The 23,236-nt window shown below is 40.9% G+C and overlaps 1 protein-coding gene across 7 annotated transcripts in view; it reads left to right on the top strand.

The window, feature by feature from the left end:
• Positions 1–23,236, top strand: part of NSMCE2 (NSE2 (MMS21) homolog, SMC5-SMC6 complex SUMO ligase) — a 221,299-nt gene that overhangs the window by 100,966 nt on the left and 97,097 nt on the right. For 3 of the 7 annotated variants that reach the window (XM_059672726.1, XM_059672729.1, XM_059672732.1), the window contains one exon: positions 21,056–21,139. The exons of 2 other annotated variants lie outside the window; for them this stretch is intronic. In XM_059672726.1, coding sequence (XP_059528709.1) covers positions 21,056–21,139 — 84 coding nt within the window. Of the gene's footprint in view, positions 1–10,485; positions 11,073–21,055; positions 21,140–23,236 lie in introns of those variants that run through there. 2 more of the 7 variants (XM_059672727.1, XM_059672731.1) reach the window with 2 other exon arrangements.

Here is a 23,236-nt window from a genome sequence, read left to right as displayed (position 1 = left end):
TTCCCAAGTTTGACAGATAAATTTGCTTTTCAAGCTTTCTGTTCTAGCTTGTCCTGTTTTAACAATTTTAAGCGATTTTGAGAATTGGATTTTAAGGATTGATTAAAATGAATTTTATTTAGTGGTAATTGCATACACAATATTTTAACATATACTAAACTGCAAAGGTGTTCAACATGACTATATAATTAAAAATAGAATATAAGAATTATGGTTTTTTATTTTAGTAACTCCAAGACAGTATTTCACTGTTTAAATGGCATTTAAATATGTTGTGAATCACATTATCTAATTTATTTCATTGCCTTTCCTATGAAAGCCATAGATGCTTGACCTATATTGTCTAATTTTAATGTTATCATGTGGTGAATTTTTTTAATCCTCACCTGTGGGCATGTTTTTTATTGATTGGAGAGAGAGAGAGACAAAGAGAGAAACATTGATGTGAGAGAGAAGTATCCATCAGTTACCTCCCTACATGCCCCAACTGGGGATCGAACCCGCAGTCTTCGGTGCACAGGACGACACTCCAACAAACTGAGCCACCCAGTCAGGGCCAGTGGTTGATTATTGTATGTGCCCTGACCAGGGATTGAACCACAAACCTTGACATATCAGGATAACACTCTAATCAACTGAGCTACCCGACCAGGCCTATTTTATTATTTCAGATCACAAGACTATTGTAAGTTGAGATAGAACGCATGAAAGTATTTTACAAAGTCTTACGCAGATAAATATAAGGTGTATTATTATTCTGAGATTGGCACTTCTTTGAGGGTCACTAGTAGGTCATAGATTAGTTCTAAAGCCACCTTTTTTGGGTTCAAGTCTCGGTCCAGCCCTTACTAGCTGTGTAACTATGGATTTTAAGTTTTAAAATAAAATAAAAAACCTCGTGTCTCAGTTTTTCCACCTATTAAAATGGTATGATAGTAATATACCTTCTTTATAGAGTTGTGAAGATTAAATGAATTAATATATGAAAGTACAAAAGACTGTGTGGTGAAAAGGTCTTTGTCTCCCTGAAAGTAGTTACTGCTGCCAGTTTCTTATGTATGTCTGTAGAAATATCTCTCTCTGTGTGTATGTGTATGTGTTGATGACAGCATATAGATACACTGTTCTACTTTGCTTTTTCACTTAATATATTTTGGATATTCTTTTATATCTGTACATATAGGGCTTCCTCATTCTTTTTAATGCTACATGGTAGCTCATAATTTTTAACCAGTCCCCTGATGATGGGATAATTGTTCTTTGACTGCTATCGATATTACTGCAATAAATATACTTACACATGGAAAATTCCACACAAGAAGGTCTATATCTGTAAGATAAGTGATGGTGAAACTGCTGAGTCAGAGCACATGAGAATTTTGAAATTGTACCGTGGAGGACAAATTGCCCTCCATAAAGATTATATTCATTTAAATTCCCATCTAGAAGGTATAGGAGAGCCCATTTCCTACATACTGGCCAACTCAGGTGGTACTAAACCTTTGGCCTTTGCCACTTGCATGTTCCAGACAAGCTGCTCTTACTCTGTTTCACTTCATTTGTTATCCTTTAGAGCAGTGGTTCTCAACCTGTGGGTCGCGACCCCATTGGCAGTCGAACAACCCTTTCACAGGGATCGCCTAAGACCATCCTGCATATCACATATTTACATTACGATTCATAACAGTAGCAATATTACAGTTATGAAGTAGCAACGAGAATAATTTTATGGTTGGGTCACAACATGAGGAACTGTATTTAAAGGGCCAGAAGGTTGAGAACCACTGCTTTAGAGCATTTCCATCTGTCTCCCTTATGTTGTCAGCGCTTTGCGATTTTGGATGTGGTATTTTCATTGACTTTGTATTTCTTAACTTTAAAGAAGAGTTCTGGTTTCTGATATTCTAGCCCATTGGCCTGTGCTTGTCAGACGATGTGTCCCAAGTTTTGATGTGAAACAGAGTCATTCTATGATGCGGTTCTGTGTTTCCCCGTCGGTGACTTACGTGTCATAGTGCTCTGTGGATTGATTGTCCTAAGTGGGCAGAATCAATCTCTATGTGTAATTTTGAAGAAGGGAGGATTGTCACTTTCTAAATATTTTATACTAGTTTCTGCCTTTGTGTTAAATATTTTAATTAACATTATTGTTATCTCTTACTATATATATCAATCATTCTCACTCAGTCTGTTTGCTACAGACTTTTACCTTGTTAGAGATGTTAACACAAACTCACTTGGAGATCTCAGTAAGATTCTATGACTTGTTTCCTGGTGGCCCTGATAGAGCCTTTCAGGGTCTGCTCTGCAGAGCTGGCTCAGTTAGCTGGGAAGAATCTCATAAAAGATGTCATTCTGGGGCAATGAGGAAGCTCAGGGACTCGGCTGAGCTGGCAGGGAGCCTCGCTCACAACCAGGGGATTCTGTGCACCTCTCTGGGCAGCAGGGTGGGGAGAGTAGAGTGGGCAGGAAGTGGGTAGCCACACTGAAGGTGGAGGGGGTAGGATTCAGGTAAGTGGTTTGATATAAAACCATTGAAAGGCATTGACAAGATAGGAATTATTTTGACATCTTAGATAGGTTCTAAGACATTCTAAGCTAGACAGTACTGCCTCCCCAAAACCTAAATAATTCCTTTATTAAAATAATTTATTTCAGGCAGCTGTACAGTTTATTGTACATTACACAAAGCACCTGGCTGAGGGGGTAAGGGGTGGCCAACAGCTAGCCTGTGTCCCAGTCACCAAGGCCAGAGCCTAATTGACCTGCTAACTCAGGTGCGCAGGCCGGGCCAGCAGGTTTTGTTCCCTTTACCCCATCGTAGGTTTAATGAGAAGAACATTTGCTAATCTATTTAAAAAGTCTTGAAATCAATGTGCAATAATATTTTCTGATCTAAAAATTGCGTTTAGAGGTAAATAGTAACAACAGATCATAGTTCAGTTCGCTCTTCTAAAATGAGAATAGGAAAGAAAAAAATTTTTTGTTTTTGGAAAAATAGACCCCTTTTATAAAAAAGAGATCTTGAACATTTGTGTGTGTTTTTCTTTTGAGGCTTTTATTCTCTGCCCTGCGATTTTCCCTTGGAGGACACTGTGAAAGCAAAATGAATTGGGCCACAGAAAAATGTATTTTTAGCCTTCACAGGGTTATCTACATCTTGACAGAGCACATGAAACTAGTCATGTTATTGATTGCATTCTCACGTGGCCAGAGGTTTAGCCATTCTGAAATGTGTCTTGATTGCCATAGCATTCTTAGGCCTAAGCTTATCTCTGGTGTTTTAATAAATAAACATGTTTATTAGGGGGTGGCTTAACTCAAATTTAGTGTCTTAAATAGTAGAGTCTACACAAGGTACTAATGCTCCCCCCTGCCCTCCCGTTCCAAATCAATTCTGGCATTTTACACTTAGGATGTCCTGTGAATATTAAATTAAGGTAGGAAGTTAAAAGATAGAATAAAATTCTGCTCCTAAGAGCCTTATAGGGAATCATACATTTAATAATGAACTTTTTTATTTCTATTTTTAAGAAATGTCTTTCAATATTATAATTTTGTGCCAATATCATTCCTCCAGGCTCTCTTCATGTGTAATTACTATTAGGCTGGGCTGGGGCTTACAGCAAGATGAATATGAGGTTGGTAGACAGAATTAGGGAACTGTATCAAGGTTTAGAGTACCAAGGGTCAGTAGTAGGCCAGGCCCTTCCAGCCCGCATATACACAAACAGTGAGGTCAAGACAGGTCATAGGTCAGAGTGAGTAGTCAGACTGGGGAATAGAAATAGCATCCTGTGCCGTGGGAACAGGAGAATCCAGATTCCAGGCTTCTAGGATTAGGACATACGTGAACAAGAGATGAGGTCAGAATCGGCAGGAAAGGAAGCTGAGTAGTGGGGGCTCACGGTCCAGACATAATGTCATGTATCTACTATGATAATATAGAGAATAGTTTCACTGCCCTAGAAAACCTCATGCTTTAACCATTCACCCCTCCCCATCTTTGCCTCTGCATATATTTTAATGTTCCTTCTGTGAACATTGTTGTACTCCTCTAACCTGAAACTTTCATGTTGTTAGTAGAGTTAGTGAAATTAGTAATCAAGGGAGTCAGAAAGCCAGAAATTCTGATAAATTATTTATAGTCCCTTAGGCTTTCAAACTCTGAAAATTACCTGTGTAATAAACATGTAGATAACAGTCGCAGAGCTTTAGCATGCATGGCTTTCCAGTAGGATGTTTGGTGGGCAAATAGGTATGTATCCCACCCATTCATTCCACAGAGATTTATTTGAGCACCTCCTCTATACGCCAAGTCCTGTGCTAGATTCTTTCCATGGAATTAGAGATCCATTCAAGCAAGTTAGAGACTATTTTAGGAGTTCTCACCTTTTGCACCCCTGGTACCCCTTTCACAGTTGTTCCCCAGGAGCCATGTGTTGAGAAAGATGCCTGTTCTAGAATTACACTTATGGTGGGCTTTCCCAGTTCACTAAAAATAGCTTTTGGACCTGCATTATAATTTTCCGGGAGTCCTGACGGTCTGGGGATCTTGAGGAGAGATCATTTTTTATTTAGAGCAAGGACCATTCGATTGGGCTGGTTGGTCCGGGTGAGCGTCGTCGTGCCCAGCCCTGTCGTTAGGTACTTCGTGTGGCCGTGTCTCAGCCTTGCCTTGCTCGCATTGCCATTTCTCGCTCTTCTCCAGTTGCTTGCTGACCTCGCCTTTTCCACTCTACATCCTTTGTGCCAGGGACCATTTGAATGTAAAAAACAGGTTGTACTTGGATCAAACATGAAGAGAAGGCTCCGTTCCCTTGGGAGGCTGTGCTCCTTAAAGCACCTTTGACTGTTCTTCCCCGTAGTGGAGCATATGCCTCTTAGTATTTCGTGTGTTCATATTTATACATGTTCACCGTAATGGCAATGTACATTATTGGCAAAACCTAATTTTTTTGATAAAAGTTAATTATCAATAGAAGTTTTAAGATTTTGCACATCCTCTGAGGTGCATGCATCCTACTTGGAAACCCTGCACTGGGATATTCTAGCTTTCGTATTTTTTTTACTGAGAAAAATACCAAACCACTGTATGTAACTATAGCATAGATTCCATAGATAATGCTAATGATTTTAACAGCCATCAACAAACAGGTGGATTTTAATTAGGGAAAAGTCCTAGCATCTATTTCGAATTCACTGTACTACTCAAGTATGCATCTGCAGTAGGAATAGCACATTCTGAAAATTTTAGATTATTTTTTCCAGACCAGTCTTATTCTAGCCATTTATCTCCCATAACCAATATTTTTCGAACACCTCCTGAGTATTCACATTGCCATACCGGCCATTCACTGCCCACGATGCTGCAGAAGGACTCCATTTGGTGTCTATAGTCCACCTTTGCCAGCTAATTTTTACGCATTTTAGTTCCCTCTGGCTGCACTGTCAGAGAAATCTAAGTGGCTGTGACTCTTAATACAGAGCCACATAAAATCCGTGAGCAACAATCCACTAGAGCCTCTGTAAATAGTACAGGTTTTTAAATGAATCATTAGTAATACACACCCTACATATTTGCTGTTCGGGTCTGGAGAGGCAGCTACACAGAAGGAGATGGAAGAATGGCCAGAATGGCATTCGGGGTTGCCAGTGTTCCAAAGCCTGGACAGGAATGAAAGATGCGCATTTCTGCTTAATTTATCTGGCCGGCTTCCTGTGCCTAATGGCTACATATATACCATAAACACCAGGAAGAAGCAACCATGGAAACACTTGTTTTCTTGTTGGGCTAAATTTACTCTGGGTTGAATATTAACACAGTGCCTGGCAGTACTTTAAAAGCAAAAATAGCTTAAGCGTGACTCACTCTGAGTCATTTACTGCTAGTGCTGCTATCCTGCCTAGAGCTTGACATTGAACAAGTTGGCAGCCTGTATTGCTACATTTTTTCTAGGAACTCTGAACACATTTCATTCTTGCGAATTCACTTGTGCAATGATATTAAATAGAGTAATATGTTTATTTTGTTTCAAAGTCAAATGAATTTGAGAATGGTGAAACAAGTATTTTTCTTGGGCTTTCTGGAAAGGCCAGATTCTCAGAATTCTCCTGTGGTTCAAAGACTTACTTTATTTTATAAAGAATTAATAAAATGTCACAGAGGTTTTATTTTAGAGGCTTGGGCTTTTCTGATTGAAAACATCATACGGCCTGAAAATCATTGTCAAAATGAGCTTAGTAATACTACCAAGTAGGATTCATTAATTTTCTGACATTACCTGGATCATGCAATTCACAAAGCTTTTTCTTTCTTTTTATTTAATTCAACATGCAACATAGCCTGCCTTATAGTTAAGTTGGCTGTGTGACTTACACACTTCTCTCTTGTTAGTAAAGGTTATATAATGAGAACTTCATTGGTTTTGAAAGGCAGGCCAAACCCACCCACAGGAGTTCTTATTGGCCCTTTAAAGGCACTGCACGCCTTTCCCTGATTACCCCTGCGGCTGCAGCGGGAGTGAGGCGCTCGCTGGCTGACTGGAGGGAAAACCTTGGAAGGCTGTGGGCTGGGGTCAGAATGGCTGAGAGTCTAAAACTGTATATATGAGGATGGTTTTCCCTTGATGTTGCAATCTGTATTTTAACATGTTTTTGTGTTTAGTTTTTGGAGTTGCCTAACAATATAATTTCAATTGAGGCTTCGTTTCAGCTCTTTTATTATAAACTGTTGGGAACACAATTCAAAAAAAAATATTTAAAGGAACTATCATTTTGCCTTAAGATTTCAATGACTTGTATTCAAGGAGTTTTCCTATGACAGCCTAAATAAGCCTAACCCAGTGCTTGATATTATTTTGAAATTGTTTTACCATAAAATTCTTACATTAGAAGATGTAACTCTGGTGGAGAATTTCAACACAGTTGCATAAATTGTGTTTCATATTACAACTTGTTCTCTACTTGACTTCATTGAAATGAATAAAAGGACTCTTTCAGAAGGATCTGGTGAGTTAGCATCATTATTTAAAAAAAAAAAAAAAGTAAAGAACTTACTCATAATGTATCCTGTGTTGCTAAGTTTTCAAAGTTAGCTATCTCAGCCACACCCAAGCCCTTTCAGAAGACTGAAATCCACTTATTCATTACTCTGGCTCAGAATTTTCTTCCCAATAAAGTAAAAGGTAAAAGAGCTGAGATCGATATGAATTTTCCCTGAGGTATATGATGATTTCATGAAGAATTAACATTTGGAAATTGACTTGCGGCCAAGTCTTGAATGTAATACATGGTTCCTTATTCTGTGGTTAAAGAGATCCTTTAAACTTGGGCTTTCTCACTGAGGCCCTGTGGGTGCTAAAAACACCCCAAGGTGCTTTTTATATCCCCACAGCTACCATCACCCTGCCCTGGATCAAGAGGAGAGAACGCCAGTCCTCCCATGGCACTCCCTGGAAAGGGCGTGCGGGCCCTTCCTGCTGCATTTTGAAGCATGTGAATGAGTTGTTTGTATGGCCTAAAAATTAACAACACGATTTAGTCAACCAGCCCTTTTCAGGTTGTAGGCTGAGGGGCTAGTCTAAATGAGTCAGCATAGCCCAGAAGCCACTGTGTTGTTATTGCAGTTACGGAGCTGTGTCTTGTCCATGGCAGTGTATTCAGATAGCATAGAGTCTGCACGCAGGGCCTGGCATAAAACAGGTACTCAATAAAAGCTCATGAAATCTGAATTTATTTATAGGACAAATATTACCATTGCTCACCTTATTTGGTTTGCAAAGCTTTCTTCTTTCTCTTTCATTTTTTTCTTTCAAACATTTATTGAGCTCTTATTATATGTTTGAAACTGAGGTATTTGAGACAAAAGATTAATAAGCCTTCAAGAAGTACATTCTTAGCTTGGAGAAGCAGATATGCATATTATTAAATACATTAATCATATGCTTTTTATTATTATTAGTTTGTTGTTGATCCTCACCTGCGATGTTTTTCCATTGATTTTTAGAAAAAGTGGGAGAGAGGGAAGGAGAGAGAGAGAGGGAAACATTAATGTGAGAGAGACACATCCATTGGTTGCCGCCTTCATGCACCCTGGCCAGGGGCAGACATTGAACCTGCAACCCAGGTATGTGCCCTTAACTGGGAACCAAACCTGAGATCTTCGGTGCATAGGGCGACACTCTAACCATTGAGCCCCACCGGCCAGGGCTAATCATATGCTTTTTTAAAAAAAGCCTAGGTACAAGGGTGTCATAATCTTGCAGTAGTGACTTTATTTTTAACAAGTAGCAGCTGTTGACCTTCTCTGAGCACTGACTGTGTACCAGCTCTGCTCAGGTGCTATGAGGTAGGTGGTGGAATCATCCCCGTTTCACAAAGGAGGATATTGAGGCTCACCGAGATTGAGCAATTCGCCCAACTTCATATTCATGATTCAAACCCAGGAAATCTGGCTGCAGAATCCATGCCCTTAACCATTACATAAGCTGCCTCCCATTGGCTGGCTTGGTCGAGGAACAAGAAAAAACTCTTAGAAATCAGAGAAAATGGAAAGTCAATTCATCAGTGACACTGTGATCTCTTTTGTGGGACATTGGAATATCTTAAGACTGAGTAATTATTTTGGAATACCTTTGCTAAAATCTGTGTTGCTAAATCAGAGTGTCTTCCTCAGTGGGCTAATTCTGAGGGTTATTTACCACATCTCCAGCACATCTTTCTTGGGCTATCTGTGCTAATCCCTACAAGGAGCTGAGGCTGAGAACTTAGTGTTCTCATACATGACCTCAGAGACTAAAATCGGCTCTTAGACCAGTGTGGGCTCTGCCACCCAGAGAGGCCCAGTGAGCGGGGCAGCTGGAAACCACTTAGCTCACAGTAGAGCTTGCCTCCCATCGAAGACAGCCGCCTTCTTTCATCCTGGGGCTCCTTTAAGCTCTGACAACCTCTTTCTGTCCCTTCTGTTCACCCCAAACCCAACAATGCTTTTTTACAGTCAACACTACTGCACAGTTATTCAGAGCCCTGCAGCTCTTGTTTCTCTCTTGGCTTTGTCCAAGTGGAAGAAGTGAAAATTATCAGCTCATCCTGACCCTATATATCCTGGAGTTTGCCAGCGAACCCCGCCCCCCCCCCCCCAAGAAGCAGGGGCTAAAGGTACAGGGAGCAATCTTTCCGGGAGGTCCCCACTAGTTCATTTGGTTCATGCTGTTGGGATACATTTATTTAGCAAGGCACTTCCTATTTATTGCTTGGTATATTTTACAAGACAGTGTTTTCTCTTGGAGCAATTCTGCTTGTTTGCTGAACAAAGTTGTCTGCAAAGACATTTTAGTTTTCACTTCAGGCTGCACAGCTTTTGACAAATTCTCATCCTGTTTGGTGAGGTAGAGAATAACACACATAAACTAGGGAATGAATGCATTTTCTGGTAACTATTAGCGTTTTCTTATTTTTCAAGTAATGATGTCTAAGAGATGAATTAATGGACTCGTGACAGTGGAATCAAAGTGTATCATTGAGTCTCTTAAGTTGCCCCCACTTAGCACCCACAGATGGAAGAACCCTGAATAACTATTTACACTTTTGATTCAATACAGCCATTGTATTTATTTGTAAAAAGAATGCATAGAATTTTCTTCAAGGAAACCAGAAGTAAGCAGTTTAGTCTGGAGCTTTTCTGGCACATGAGACTGACATATTGGGGTGCACCGTGGAAATAAATGCATTCCCACCCTGAGGATATTATGACTTTTGACTGTATTCTCATGGCTCGGTCTTTGTGTGGACTTTCTTTTAAACATGTCCAGTCCTGACGTTTTAAAATAGCATTTTATAAATTCGCCAGAGAGGGACGGTGGCCATACAATTATCAGATGGTAAGTCCTCATCATGGGACATTCGCGTGGGTCGTTTGTAATTGAAGACAGTGCATCCTTTGTAATTGAAGATAGTGCAAATGAGGACATGGGGTGGCCGGGAGCAGAAAGCAGAGAGGTGAACAGCTGCTCCCTCTGCTCCGTGCCCCTCGTGTCTGCAGCCAGGATCAGTTCTAGATCTCATCCCTGAGGCCCGGGGGTGGCAAGCCGGTTTGAGCCTTGCAGGCCACTGTAGATGAGTTCTTTCCTAGGTTTCCACCTCCTCACTCCCCAGGAAGGAATGCCACTTGTCAGAGAGCAAATGGGAGGACTCTTCCGAATAGAAATGGGGTTTTGGAAGTGGAGGAGCTGGGGGGGTGGGGGGGGCAGGAAAGAGGAGAACCAGGGGAATGAGCACGAAGGGGGAGAAAATTTGGGAGGAAGAGATGGCTTTCCCTGTCCCGCTCACTCCTCCCTGTTTGGCAATCTGGTCATTTCTGCTTCCTCCTGAGGCTTCCTCTTTTCTCTGCCCCTTCCATGGCCCTGCCCTTCAGGGTTGGTTCTCTCCTCCCTCTCTCTCATCTTCTGGTGTCGTCCCAAACTCCCTCCTCTCGTTTTCCTTCAGTGGCCACATCCCACTCTGCAGAGGGGTCCACCAGTGAGCGCCACATCCACGGCCGTGGCTGGCACAGTCCCAAGTACCTGCGGTCACTCAGCGTCTGTTTTAGAATCAGCCTTGACTACCCCACAAGCTTCAGCAGACCTTCCGGGTTCCCTTCGGGTCAGAATGGCCCCTGTACACATCCTTGTCCATCTTCCGATCCGTGGACAATCTCCAGACCCGGGAGATAGGAGACAGAAGACCTGCCTCCGTGTCCTGGACACGGCCACAGCCATTTCATAAATGGCAGCTGCATCGGCTCTGCAGGTTCCCAGTGAGAAAGAGGAGGGGTCTTCCTGACTTGCGGATACAGTGGCTGTGGCTCAGTGAGAACGAGGCCGACAGCGGACAGGGGTCCAGCCGGAATGCCAGCCGTGTCCTCGAACCTCCAGAGCTGGTGCTGTCTGCTACCACGTACGAGTCAGATGTTTACTGACCGCTCTCTCTTTATGATTAAGGAAAACATTTCTCTGTATTAAACTGCAGCATTAACTCTCGGTTTTTAATGATGTCTACACGAATATATTGTGATTAATATTAAAAACCAGGAAGTCTCTTACTGGGCTAATAAAACTTTTCTAGTATTTCCAAATATGATTAAACTTTAATTAGCATTTCTTTATAGTCAAATTTTGAAGTTACTTTTTTAGTGATACGAATGTGTATATTATAGAAATTTCAGGTAATCTAAAGGACAAAAACTTAAAATCGCCTGCAATTCTTTCTCAGAGGTAACCACATATTGATGTCCTCTGTATTTTCGTAGTCTTTTTCTGTATTAAGTGTAAACTTGTAAAATTGGGATCTCTTTATGCCCTGAGTGTTTCCCTTGCTATACTGTGACTCATTCAGTATCTGAAAACATGATTTTAAATTGACGTCTAATATTCCACTTTATGTATGTACATGAATTTCCTCTTTTAATCACTACTCTCTATTAACAGTCACTCGCTGGTGCTCTGTCAGGGCATAAGACTTGATATTATACATTTTTTAAATCAGTTTAACTAATTAAAAATAATTTGTTTTATGCACTCAGCCTGAAGTCTCAAAAGTGCACCATTTTTAGTTCATTTCTTTGTTATTTTTAATTTATGTATTACAAAGGCTAAATAATGATCTATTTTTCAGGTAGAACTGGTTTTCTAAAAATTACTTTAAAAGTTGAAACAAGTGGTTGGTGTTTTGTTCTGGTAAAAATTTACTCCCTCTGAAAATGTTTTCATGCACCTATGTATTCATTCAGCAGACATTTACTAAATCCCATCCAGTGTTAACTGCTGAGAAAATACAGAGGGCATGCTTTCTGCCTTCGAGAAGCTTGTAATTAATGCAGGTAACACATGTACACCTAACCTCACATTCAGTACACGGACAGTAATGTTCTAGCACAGAGAATAAAGCACTACCACGTGAAGCTGCAGGCAGAGTGCAGGGAGCTCACGAAGGCCGTGGTTAAAGCTGATCAGTGGAGAAAGGGACGAGTTCCTGGAAGAGTTGACACTCGAGCTGGGTCTTGAGGCTTGGGTAGAATTTCACTTGGAAAAGGCGGTAAGGGCATGTGAGGCTGAGGAGATAGTATAATCAGAACCACAGGGGCTTAAGAGTGCTGGTCACATTTGAGGAAAGCAGGTGTTCCAGAGGGCTGGTGGGTAACGTGCCAGGATCATGGTGGGGCAGGTGAAAGGGGAGCGAGGCAGAGGGCATTTGTTGCAGAGCAGGAAGGGGGCCAAAATGGACGATCAATTCGTGTGTGCCTGGCTCTGCACTGATTTCCTTCTGTTATATAATCTCAATGGATTTACATAACAGTTTCATGAGCTATTACTGTCACCACTCAAAGGTGGAAATAAAAGCCCAGAAAGCCTAAGGAATTTTCCCCAAAGTCATTAAAGTCATTAAGCTTGTAAAACTTAAGCCTAGGCCTGAAGTCCATGCCTCTCCCCCGCCCCCCCCCCCCCCACCCCCCGCCCCACTACTTCCCTAGATTTTTAGCTAAGAGTATAGAAAGTGCTGAAAACTAAGGTGTTTGGATAATTTTGTGGGTAGTGCTGCTTTTTGGTAAGTGATATCTGACTAGTGAAGATATTTCTAGTGGCAGCGAAGGATGAGTTGTAAGAAGATATTGCAAGAAGGGAGACACGCTAGAAGCTGCCGCTGAATTCCAAGCAGGACACGGAGAATCGGAGCTGCTGCACTGGTGGTGGATATGCAGAGGAAAAGTGGAAGGGACTGAGAGAATTTACTAAGCACTTAGTAGACTGACGGTCTGAAGACAGTGAGGAAGCCTAGGTTAGGTTAATAGTCTTAACTTCTTAAGTAATCACTCATCCTTAACACTTTTGCCAGGCTCCAGTGTGCTCAGTGGTTGAGCATCGACCTATGAACCAGGAGGTCATGGTTCAATTCCCAGTCAGGACACATGCCCAGGTTGTGGGCTCGATCTCCAGTAGGGGGCGTGCAGGAGGCAGCCAGTCAATGATTCTCTCTCATCGATGTTTCTGTCTCGCTTCCTCTCTGAAATAAATTAATATATATATATATATTTTAAAAATATTTAAATGCTTTTGAGCATGTGTCCAGTACAAAGGTTTTAATATTTTAACCCCCTTTCTTGTGCATTTTCTTTGACATACAGCTAATCACAGGCTGATTTGGGAAAGCACCAATTATTTTTTTATTGCTTAATGGATAAAAGAAAGAACTTACCAAACTAGGTCAAGTTCACAAAATGAGTTTTTGGGACAATTGGGCAAAAATGGATTCTCAAAACAAGTACCTGAGAATGGAAACCTTCCTATTGGAGGAAATGGCAAAGCAAAATGTAGTCCAAGGGTCCCCTAATCTTTCCGTCTTTCTCAGACAGCAGGAGGCAGCAGCATGAGATATTAGTACTCATGGAGTCATAGGCTTTTTAATTTTTTTAAATTCTTTATTGATTAAAGTATTACATATGTTTCCTTTTTCCCCCATTGGCCTCTCCCCGGCCACTCCTCCCCCCCAGCACATGCCCTTACCCCGCAGTGTCTGTGTCCATTGTTTGCTTATATGCATGCATACAAGTCCTTTGGTTGATCTCTCCCCTCTCTCCCCTCCCCACCAGCTCTTCCCTTCACTGAGTCTGTACATAGCAGGTACAATGGATGGACAGCAAATGAGGTAGAGGATTAAGGCATTGAACAAAATCCCAATGTAGATTGGTGATTGATAAAAACTGTAATATCTAAGTTTACCTCTAACACATCATCCTGTTCTCTTGCTTTTTAAGTCTTTGCTCTAGAGGACAGATATTTAGGGCTGTGAGTCATAGACTTATAGTCTCAGGATGTTTACAGTTGTTTTACAGGTAGTAGCAGGATGATCCAATAGACAGGAAGTGCAGATTTAGTGCATGTGAATGAATGATCGCTGACATCCCTTCAAGAAAACAACTTGTTTTCATATCTTATCAGTGAGTTCACAGTCTGTTGCTGTTTTGTGTTTGGCGAGCGTGCAACAACAGCACAGCTATTGCAAGAGCAAAGTGATTAGAGCATCGTAAGACCTTTGGTCCAGTTCTGCCACTTTAATATTGAAAAGTACTTAGAGTCCAACCTCTTTAATGCCTTTCTCATTCCCTGGAACAGTTTTTGCTTCCTTCTGTGAACTCTGTGTGATCAGAACTCAGACCATACTCATCACAGCACAATGGAGGTGGCAGCCCGCTAGTGAGTAATGAAATCATTGTGACAGCTTGTGATCGGAATTTTCTTAAAAAGGAAAAGATTATTGAATAGTGTAGATTAGAAAATGCCACAGTGCGCATCATGCATTGGAAGAGGATTATTTCATAAAACTTTTGTTTCACTTAAACACATTTTTGTATATATTGGGTAGGAATATATTTCTTACTGCAGGTCAGGGTTAAAAATTTTTTTGAGATATACTTCATTGTAGCATGAATCACATTATCATGTGATTATCAGTTTATAAATCTGTTCTCCTGATTTCAGAGAGGAAGGGAAAGGGAGTGATAGAAACATCAATGACGAGAGAGAATCATTGATCAGCTGCCTCCTGCATGCCCCACACTGGGGATCAAGCCCTCAACTGGGCATGTGCCCTGACCAGGAATTGAACCGTGATGTCCTGGCTCATAGATTGATGCTCAACCACTGAGCCACATCGCCTGGGCTAAGCAACACACCTCTTAAAAGAGGGAATTACATTTTGTCTTTTAATTCCTTATATCTCAGTCAGAACTGACTGACACATACTAGATATTCAGTAAATGTTTGTGGAATGAATGAATGAATGAATGAAATGAAAGTCACTTACTCTGGGCTTCATATTTCTTTTTCATAAATTAGAATGTTACCCATGGTATCTCACAGTGTTATTGTGAATATCAGGTGAGATAATAGATGTGAAAATACTCTGTGTAAGTGCTATGTGCTTAACAAGGGTTATTGTCTAGTATGATTATTGTTACTGTTGTTGGGCACATACACCTCAGGAACTCTTGAAATTGTAACTCAGTGTTCTAAAGATGACATATTTATTGCAGTACTAGTTATAACTATTTATAGCACTGAGAGGCCCCTCTTTAGGTGTTGAGTTAGGAGACAATCCTGAACTATTTGCTGTGTGCCTTTTTTTAACTTCTTATTATGGAGCATTTCAACATACAGAGTAGGCACAGTAGAAGATGAGCTGTGCACTTATCCCCACCTTCAACCAGCAGCAAGTCACAGCCAATTTTGTTTCATCTGTGTCTTCTACCTCCCCCTTCCCATATTACTCTGAAGGTGTATTTCCTTTCCCCTCCTCTTTCTTCTCCTCTTTTCCATCCCCTCCCGCCTTTGTTTTTACCTTTGTAAGTATGTATAAATATTCTTGACATTCTTTTAAAATATAATCATAAGTACAAAGAAATGTCAGTTGGCAGTTTAGACTAAAGTACCATTGTAGTGTGATGTGAAAGAGTTATGAGTTATTCTCTCACAGGAACTAGCAGGTAACCAAGATGTTGTATTTCCCAAGATTTTCATATGATGGTGACCAAGTGCATTGCAAAACAGTGGTCACATTCCAGAGCGGTAACTAGCTCTGGAGGCTCAGTTACACAATTGCCTCTCTCTGTCATCCTCTGCAGGGATGTGGCCTGACAGAAAAGTAAAAAGTCTGACAGATCACGTGTAAACTTTTTAATTTTTATTTTCTATCATGTATTAATCCTCAAGCTTTTGACCTCTAGCTAGACAACAGAGTATCCAGCTGAGACTTTGGAATGCTGTAAGCTCTGCTTTAGGACTGCATCCAGGGCTGTAACATGTCACTCAGAAGTCAGATTCCACTTAGAAGAAAAGAATTTATAAAACAGTAAATTAGAATCACTTATGGGATTCATTTTTATTGTTCTATCTTGGTTTTCATAATTGTGTGGTTCGGACTTTAATATAATACCAATACAAATAATTTAAAACCCTACAGATATTCAATCTGTTAGACACTTTATTTATATAGAATTTTTCTTCCATAAAGTCAAATGTAGAGTTGGTTTTGATTTTTTACAAGGTATTGCTAAGTTTTGCTCACTGCAGCCATTGAATAGTCAGTAACTTTGCATGTTTCTATTGTTTCAAGGTTTTTATACATTCCTGAAAGTAATTTTCCAAAATAAAATGAATATAAATGTACTTTGAGTTTAAAATATTTCGAGCCATATTTGCACTAATACAAGGAGATTGCCCTATACTCAAATGGGAAGGGTTGTGGGTCAGGAGTAACAGAGATGGAGAAGGTGAAACTCATGAAGTCAGTGACATGACTCCCAAAACGTGGATCACAGAGGTAGGTCAGTTTCTAGATGTTCAGACCCTTCCCCAGGCCTCCCCTGCTGGACACCCAGAAATCTCCATTTTTCCCTCTTTCATTCCCTACATCTAATGAATAGATCTTTACAGGTTCTTTATTTAGAAAAATCTCTTGGGTTCAGCCTTTCCATTCCCATGATCAGGGCATCAGTTCTGATCTTTATCAGCATGCCTCTGGACTATAATTGCAGTTGAGAAGAAATGGACTAATGCATTTTGACCTTACAATTAATCCCTGCAGCAATCCTGGGAGATTGGAAGTTATCCGAATTTTTTCAGGTTGTGAAAACTGGCCAAGTTCTTTCAAGTATGTTATATTGCTAAGGAAATGTCCTTGCTCTGAGTCTTTCTTCCCCGTAATGCATTTTATACAAGAAATAGAGGCCCAGTGCATGAAATTTGTGCACTTGGGTGGGGGCGGAAGAAGGGGTGTCCCTCAGCCCAGCCTGCACCCTTTCCAATCTGGGACCCCTTGGACATCCCTCTCACAATCCGGGACTGGTGACTCCTATCCACTCGCCTGCCTGCCTGCCTGATTGCCCCTAACCACTTATGCCTACCAGCCTGATCGCCCCCTAACTGCTTCCCTGCCGGCCTGAACACCCCCAACTGCCCTCCCCTGCTGGCCTGACCACCCCCACTGCCCTCCCCTGCTGGCCCAATTGCCCCAACTGCCCTCCCCTGCCGACCTGGTCCCCCCAATTGCTCTCCCCTCCTGGCCTGTTTGGCCCAACTGCCCTCCCAGCTGTCCTGATCGCCCATACCTGCCCTCCCTGCTGGTCGTCTTGTGGCGGCCATCTTGTGATGACGTGAGGGTGTGAGTGCACCTAGGCTTTCATTAGTATAGAAACCAATATAGTCTCCCTAAAATATAATTGTAATAGAATAACTTATTTAATAAAACCTAGAATTATTGATGTAGCACTTTATAAATTACCAGGGATTTTTCATGTTTGAGCTCATTCTACACAAACTCTACCCATGAGATTAATACTGTCTCCTATTACAACCTTGTTCAGGTCGTAATGAGTTCTATTTCCCATCAAAGCAATCATAAGCTCTTAATTTTTATGACATTCCACATTTTATGCTATGGCTCGGTTTTGTCCCTTTAACCATATATCTCAATGTCAGCTGGTTTTAGCTTTAGCCAGGTGAACTTCCTTATGGTCCTCTTCAGGTACCATCCTCATTTCCTCCCTAAAGTCTACTCAAAACACAGCACGACCCCACCTCACCCTCCTTTACCCACCCTGTTCTCTTATTTAAACTCTAGTCCCGCAGTGCCCACTCCAAGTCCTGCCTTTTCAAAGAGGCCTTCCCCGGGAATTTCTGTCTTCTTGTTTTTTCTTCTTGATTTCCTTTGTCACATATGTTTGCCCTTGATTATAATTTAGAGTTCCTCCTACCTATAAAAGTAATATATGCTTTGCCTGGCCGGCATACCTCAGTGGTTTAGCATCGATCTATGAACCAGTAGGCGCACATGCCTGGGTCGTGGGCTTGACCCCCAGTGTGGGGCATGTTGGAGGCAGCTGATCAATGATTCCCCCATATCATTGATGTTTCTATCTCTTTCTCTCCTTTCCTCTCTGAAATCAATAAAAATATATTATTTTTTAAAAAGAAATATATGCTTCATGTTAAAATATTACATAAGATATTTGAAAGTGAAAAGATAACTTCTGGCTAGCCAATCCTAGTCCGTAGAAGTACCCACCATTGTATGTCTTTAGAGTTCTGTTTCTGTGCATAAACAGGAACATTCATGGATGCATATATGCGGACACACCTGTTTACAGACAGGGAGATAAATGTAAATATATATTTTATGCACAGATATCATCCTACAGTTTGTTTTTTCACTTGACAATATATCTTGGAATTTTTTCATGTCAGTGAATATAAGGGATTTCATTCAAATATCTCTCTTTATTGCCGCAAATTGTTTCATGTCAAATTATTTCATGCATATACATCTAATCTTCCTTCACAAAATGAAAACGGAAACTCTTCAAGGGCAGGACTACTAATCACTTACATATTCATTCTCTTTTCTGTTCCTGTATTCTTTACTCTTTCTGCATTTACTGCATATTTCACATTTGTGCTGTAGGAAATGAAAGATGTTTGCCTTTCATAACTCCTAAGGAGTTAGGTCGGATCTAGTGGATAAGAATCTAATTTTATCCACATAACTGTAACACAAGAAAGAAATTGAGAAGTGACACACATTTCTGTTACTGGAAATATGGCTAGGTAGGTTATTTGCTTTTTGTTTTAAAGTATACTTTTAATGATTTCAGAGAGGAAGGCAGAGGGAGAGAGAGATAGAAACATCAGTGATGAAAGAGAATCATTGATTGGCTGTCTCCTGCACGCCCCCTCCTGGGAATCGAGCCCGCAACCCAGGCATGTGCCCTTGACCAGAATCCATAGGCTGACGCTCTATCCAGTGAGCAAAACCAGCTAGGGCTAGGTAGGTTATTTGAACAATCCTCTTGCTGAAAATAATTGGAACTGTTGAATATGTATAAGAAGATATCCTCAGAGCAACAAAGGGCTGAAAAGAAGAAATTAAAGGCCAAACTTGAGGAAAAGTGAGAGTTCAGCAAGGCTTAGAGAGTGGAAGCTGCTTTTACCTTGAGGGCGTTTGCTGATAATAGACAAATTTGAACTTTGTCTCATAGGCAGTAAAACTCCGCAAAAAACTAGGAAATGGTTACCATAAATTTCAGAATAATGGTTTTGGAGGGGGTGGGTTTCTGTTTCTTGGGTACTCAGAACTTTCTTCTTATTGACCTAGTGGTAGTGGCTATCCAGGATCATTTATTTTCTAAACTGAGCATATTTATTTTATGCGCTTTTCTATACACATGTTACAATTTACAACTAAAAGGACAAGTTATGGGACAATATATATAGTATCATCCCACACCTGTGTGCATGTGCATGTGTATGTGTGGATTATCTAAACGGGATGTCTAACATAAATTTTACATGTTGATATAATACATAAATTTATGTTTATGTATAAATGTGTGTGTGTTTCATACACAGAGAAAAAGGTCAGAAGAGTATTCACAAACTACTGAGGGCAACCTTGAGAGGCAGAAAAGGGTTGGGGAGTAGCAAGGAAGGAACTTACATTTTGTGCTTCAAAATTAACTGTTGTTAGTTTTTTTAAATAATCATCATTTTTATTTAGTATGTTTTTAAAAATCTTATATTGAAAAGATGTGCTTCTGTCTCAGCCCTAAAGCCCTCCCCTAACATCCTCCATTGCACTTGGATCCGTACCTTTAAAAAAACACGTCGTTCCTTTGCTGGTTTATAAGCTCCTAAAGGGAGCAGGATGGTGTCATGTGTGTGTTTATATGTCTTGTACGTAGTAAATCCTGGTACACAGTAGAGGGTGTGTAAATACTAGAGGAAAATGAATGAATAAATGTACCTTAAGAAGAACCTAGGGCTATAGGCATCCAGTAGATACAACATTTCCTTAGAGGTTCTTGTTATATATCTTGAGAATTATTTTGTGCCTGGCACAGCAGTGGGCATAAAGTTGGCACAGTGAATACAGGTTGATTTGAATTTGACGACACTTTGTGGAACCTGTAGGCAAATGTGGAGTCTGCCTTGCAGTGCCCCCTCTGGATCCCAGAAAACAGGAAAGCGAAAATGCTCTCTAAAAATTAAACTGAGAAATGAACACCCCACCTCACAAATTCAATCCAGGAGAGGCAGTGTGATCTGAAGAGAAATGAATACTCCTTGGCAGTAAGACTTGACTGTAACCAATTGAGGGTATTGACCTCTTACACACACACACACACATCAAATCTCCATCAGAAGAGCATTTTCTCTGCCTCCAAAGCAGAGAAAAGCAAAAGCTGTTCATGTAACTGTCACGATACCTTGCAAAGCACTCTCCGACCAGCAGCCCCTGCTGGTTGAGGCCTGGCCGGCAGGTAGCCCTGTGTAGAGAGCTGCAGAGCCTTATGCCATTTGCACTGGAATCCTGCAATTGACTCCACTCACCCGCCTCCATGTGCACCCAGCTTCCCTCTGGCAATTGGCCTTCCTACCACAATAATTCACTCAGGCCAGTACAGACATTGTGTACCTGAGTCCTCTGTTATTCACTGTTAATAATAAAGTCACTTTCTTTCTTTTGTTTTATACATCAGTGTCTTGTGAATTTTGTTAGCATGAGTCTGCATTCCTGGGTGCAGTCAGTGAGGAGGGTGTCAGTCTGCAGGGCTCATCAAGGTAGACGCTACCTTGTGGGCATCTGTTGGAGTGGACTGCTGGATTTTCCCGGTGATGCCCATGTGTCCTCCTTCTCCATGCCCCTGTCCATTCCACACTTCATGAGAAGAAGTCTTCTCAGAAGTAGTGTGCTGAGAGCATCTTCATAATGTGCACATTTCAGTGAGAGAACACCATATATTAACTCAGTGCATTAGATCCTTTTCCTCTGGTGAGTATTATTTGTTTGGCTTTGCAAATTTCACACCTGTGTAGATGAATGGAAAATATACCTTAGACGCCCTCCAAAAACTCATTTCCCGTTCTGCTTCTTGGCCTCTTGTGGCTTTGCTTCTGCCTCTCATCTCATTGTCAGCCTTGATCCTGGCACCCTACTCAGTCACTTCCTAACCTGGTCTCTCTTGCAGCAGGGAAACCTAAAGAAGATGGAGGACACAGTGAGGTCGACAAGATTAAGGATAAGGATGCGAGTAGAGCAGGCAATGAACGAGGTTATAGAATTTTTTCTTCCATTCTCATCTTCCTCTCTTTCCTCAAACAGTTGTACTTGAAAGGGTTTCAGATCCCACACACTGCTGCAGAAACAGTAAAGCACACATTCTCAACGACATACTCAACTGGTCTGTGAACACAGCGGGCTTGCACCAGATTTCAAGAAATCATTAACATGTCTCCTTGCCAAAAAGGACATCAGAGTAGATAACGGCAAAACCCTCAGTGAATCCTGGAATTTTTTAAAAAATTAACTGTTGCATCAAATAAGTCGACTGTGCAGTGGGATTTTTAATCAGTTTTTCCCCTTTCTCTTCTATTCTTCCTCTTTCACTACAACCTCCAGCCAGAATAACTGACTATTAAATTTCACCATAAATTTACCAGGAATTTACACAGGGTAATCCTCAGTTGTCACTATGATTTGAAATACTCTCTCTTTTATTCATAGATTAGGACCTCACCAAAATTTCAGATAGGATAGGTAAATATAAAATCTTGAAAATACTTTTTTTTTTTTTTTACAAAACTTGGTTCCTAAAAATGATTATTTAAACAATCACAGTTAGGTTCGTTTATACAGTTGGAACTCTGCAGCAAAATAGGACACTTTTGGATTATTAGTATGTCTAATAAGTTGGTGAGGCCTCTATCCCTGTGTCACTGCAGGCTCTCTGTGTAGTGACGTGGGGCTGAATTGCTAGATAGGTGGATACGGACCATTCTTGATTATTTAGGTGCTGGTTAAGCAATCAGTGAATTCTTTAGGCCTTTTGACCAAATTCACCATCGTTTAGCTTTCATTTTCTTGAAAATGATGGGGTGAAGGATGATGCTAAGGAGGACAGGGTCCCAGTTTCATCCCCGTGTGAGGAAGTCTCTGGTTTCACACCAGAGACTCTTGGATGTAAGATCCCTAGCTACACTGTGGCCTCAGCAGTGGTGGAAGTTAGGCTAGGTAGCATCAAAACACTCAAAACCAGCCTTGTACCACTGCTGAAGTGCTTACCCTAGCTTAGTGAACTAGTAACAGCTGCCTATGATACAAAAGTTAACATTTCCTAAAGCAAACTAGGCAGTATAGTATGTTATATGCTGACATAAGGAATTACCAAAAAGGGAAAAATCCTATTCACTTCCTTCATTAAATGTTTATTTAAGAGTGAGAGGATAAACAATCGTCAACATTTATAAAAAGTACCCACAACTCTCAAAACTACCTGTAATTTTCAGAACTTTCATGCATCTTCTCATTTTACCAAAGTACATGATATTTTTAAGATTCCTGCACATGGGGAAGTCCATAAACTGTGCTCTAAATAAAGACAGAGGAGGAGAAGGAGCCAGAGAAAATGGTCACCTGAGAAGCAAGGAGTGTTTACCCCTCTCCCTGCCCCTCCTTTCCCAGCAGCCCAGGCCATGGCCTTCCTCTTTCTTTTTCTCCTGTTGAAGGTCAGAGTCTAGACCGGGATTCACTGGACAGAACTAGAAAGACAACCAGCTTGGTAGCACAGAACTATCCTGCACTTGGGCAGCATTATGACAAGCTGAAGTTTGCAGTTCTCAAAATTATACAGAGATCTTCAGACAGGTCCTTCATGACGAGGCCAGCCTTTCACCTACTGGCTGCACAAAGGCCCCATGTAGGGGCCATTGCAGAGTAGGCCCAGCTCCTTTTCGCTCTCTGTTGTCTTTCTAAATCCTTTTTCTGGCATCATCTGTTTTTCTTTAGTCTTCCTGGAGCCCCCTAACTCCTCTGATTCTTGTCCCTTTTCAATAAAAGGTTTACCATACGTGTTGTTTTCATTAACTCAATCCCTGTGTGCGTGTCTGTGTGTTATGTGTGTCTGCCTTTTGTTTTAGTTATTTTGTAATACACTTTAGAATATTCCTTTCTAACCAAATAAATCCCAACAGTAACTTTTAGGATTATGGACTTCTCAGGCAGTCTGAAAACTACCCTCAAAAAATGTATAAACACATACAATGTTGGGAACAATTTCATGGCGTTCATGCACTCTCAGTACCTATTTATGGATCCCAACTGAGTTTGGAATTCCTGCCCAAGGATGGAATCCCAAAGTTAACTACTTTCA

Source organism: Myotis daubentonii, chromosome 17, assembly GCF_963259705.1.
Source record: "Myotis daubentonii chromosome 17, mMyoDau2.1, whole genome shotgun sequence".
Classification (NCBI taxonomy): Eukaryota; Metazoa; Chordata; class Mammalia; order Chiroptera; family Vespertilionidae; genus Myotis; species Myotis daubentonii.
This window is presented reverse-complemented; position numbering and strand designations above follow the sequence as displayed.